Here is a 3,058-nt window from a genome sequence, read left to right as displayed (position 1 = left end):
ACACACACACACACCCCCACTAGTAGTCTGGCACACTCAACACTGAAATGCTCACTCAGGTTGACTCTTTTGCAATAGGAATGAGGAAATTTCTAAAGTAAACATGCTGTGATTTGTTAATGAATTGTGTAACTTCCACTTCATTGCCGGTAAAGTAGGTTTCTTTAAAAAACAATGATGTCATCAGGTTCTCTTTGCAGATTGGTTGGCTATATTAAGAAACATTGACCTATTCCTTTAAATATTGTGGTCATCATGATGGTCTTTGAACAGTGGTGGCAAGTTCTCTCTGCAGGGGAACCAGTGACCTAAGGAAGCTGAGGCGGCAACAATATTAGAAGAAACCAATCTAATACTGAACATCAAGAAAGACAGTTGATGTTGAAAATTACTATCCTGTAACTCTAACAAACTTTTATCTTGTATAAATTAACCATGAATATACAAAGAGAACACTCTGAACTCCTACATGACAAGAGATCTAGGAGCAAAAGCAGCATGCATGGGCTTACACAGGATAGCTATTGCCATTGATAGAATTCCACTAGCAGACAATGGCAGGAAAAAATGTAGTCAATAAAACTGATTTGGATAGTTGTTCAGTACAGTGCTTTATACTCCACCTCACTCACAAAATTAAGTCACTTAATCTAGAAAATGAAATCTGTTATGGACTGAACACCAACCATAAAAAACGTCTGAGATGATAAAACAGAAATATAGGGCACTGCAGGAGTCTTGGTTACATACAGACTTGGTTTATACCTTCATTTTTTGATGTATGATAATAGTCAAGAGCAAGGTACTCACAATTTCAGAAGTTTCTGATATCAGAGAAATTAAAAGGGGAAAAAAATAGGAAGCAAAGGTAACCCAGGGGTACTGAGACAAAAAAGGAGGTAAGGGGAAGAGTTCTAAACTAATGGGTTTTCTGTCTTTTCCTTCTACCCTACACAAAAACTAAAAAAACCAAAACAAAACAAAATAAAAAACAAAAAACAAAACAACAAAAAAAACCCATCAGCATGCACATAATCCATTATGGTAATCCGTTTTGTACTTTATCTTGGTTTTTAAGGAATGGCTGCTCTTAGAAAAAATCTAACTATAGCTGGATATGATCGCTGTTGTAAGACATGCCTCCTCTTTGCTCTGTGTCACAGCTTCCCAAGCCCTATGAGCCAACTCTGTTTGACACTTACATCACTGACACAGAGGTAGATGGGAAAGAGACGGAACTAATTCTCTTTGATGTGGCAGGGAAGAATAAAGTCAATTACTGAAATCTCTGCTCAGTGTTCTACAAGGACACCGATGTTATTTTAATATGGTCCTCTGTGGACCTGACTCCCAGCAACACATGCTCTATTTTGGGGTTCCAGAAATCAAAGTGTTCTGCCCACAGTACCTATTATTCTGGTGGCTACCAAGACTGAACTACGGGGTGGTGAGGGCATTAAAAAGAAACTAACTACTCCAGGGAACAAGCCAATTAACACTACAGAAAAAAAGCTTTAGCTGCCAGCATTGGGGCATATGCTTACCTGGAGTGTTCTGCCAAGATAAAAGAAGGTGTTGATACAGCCCTGGAGATTATTAGTCAATGTGCATTAAATGAGAAAAGGAGGAGAAAGAGGCACTACAGGCACTGCCAAATTTTGTAAGAGGACTGAACATGGTTTTGTTGCTGGATTTCATCAGGTGGCAAGGTAAGTAGATGTCTTTGTTGCCATTGTATGGGTGCTATAAGGCCTGTTTTTATGTTATAGGATAAAAAAAATCCCTGGTATCTGCAAACTGTCATACTGGAAAAGCTGGATTTGTTTCCTTCTCCACCTCCAAAACAGACTGAAAAGCGCAATTCCAGTTTTGAGCTGAGTACTGGTCTTGAGAAATGGGAATGGCCAAGCTACAGTTCTCCACAGAGGTTTTTTGATGAGGGGAGATATACATGGACTGGGACAGGAACTACACCAGCACTGTCACTACTGGGGCAAGCACAAGAACATGTCGTTGAGTGAATCTACTCCCAGCTTCCTGGTAGCAAGGCTTAGTGGCAAGCAGCTGTGCTGACAAGGTTTCCTAGTATGCACTGCCTTCCCAGTGCTTCCTCAAAGGATGTCCTCGGGGAAGGGTGTCACCACATCCATATCCAATAGTCTGCAATGCTAACAGCAGTGGGTTCCTGACTGGCAGAACAGGTCTGACTTCCTCTAGATTTCATTCATAGAGCTGGCCTGGGCCTGGTTCCATAAATGCATCAGAAATGCAATGTATAGCATAGTGTACAATGAATGCAGTGCTATCTCCGCCTCTTCTTCAGGCACAGGTAAATAAACCGGGGTTAAACATCCTGGATCTGGGGTAGAATAACCCAGTTCTTGATAGAATTGCTACCTTAAAAGTAGATAAGTAAAAAGACCAGACTTCAGTTTCTAAACCTCTTTGTCCTTATGGTCTGAATGTATCTTAATTCTTTCTGTCTTTCTTTAGCACTCGCAGGCAGAAGACATTAAGCGAAAGGAGTGCCAACAACCATGCTTTCAGCTTTGTAAGTCATGAACAATCTGGAAAGAGACTGAGACATGCTGTCAACCTAAGCAAAAAATCTCAGAAAAGCACAGAGATGGACCAAAATGGAAAGGCTTTGGGTACATCTCCAGACTCCTCCCTTCTGTGAACACCGATTGCTGGCAGCCCGAGGAACTGAGTTACGGACTGAGATTAACAGCACAAGTCTGAAAGGAGGCTGTGACTGCAGGATTTGAAGGCACATGCTGTAACACAGTAAGCGGACAGAGAAACATTTTAAGGTGAATCCCTTCTGATCCTGAGGTAAAGGTATGGGGTTAATTGGTCATAACTGTCACAAACTAGGAGAAGAAGTAAGTCTATCACTTTTCTTTTGCTGAGTTCCTCAGTGTTGGTTTCATCACTCTGGAAGCTTGGTTACAGCTTCCCAGGGGGAAACAAAATGAGAATAAACACAAATATCTGAACTGTTTACGCCACCTGAAGCTGTACACTTAGCAAACTATCTTGTCCAGGTGAGAGACCT

The 3,058-nt window shown here is 41.1% G+C and overlaps 1 protein-coding gene across 1 annotated transcript; it reads left to right on the top strand.

The window, feature by feature from the left end:
• The first annotated feature begins 391 nt into the window (after positions 1–391).
• Positions 392–2,500, top strand: LOC130151980 (ras-like GTP-binding protein RHO). Its single transcript, XM_056344800.1, is given in 5 exon segments — positions 392–1,147; positions 1,150–1,338; positions 1,341–1,400; positions 1,403–1,504; positions 1,507–2,500. Coding segments are annotated over 5 exon segments (576 nt in total). The 5' UTR covers positions 392–1,080; the 3' UTR covers positions 1,665–2,500.
• Positions 2,501–3,058: the final 558 nt, after the last annotated feature.

Source organism: Falco biarmicus, chromosome 6 (assembly GCF_023638135.1).
Source record: "Falco biarmicus isolate bFalBia1 chromosome 6, bFalBia1.pri, whole genome shotgun sequence".
Classification (NCBI taxonomy): Eukaryota; Metazoa; Chordata; class Aves; order Falconiformes; family Falconidae; genus Falco; species Falco biarmicus.
This window is presented reverse-complemented; position numbering and strand designations above follow the sequence as displayed.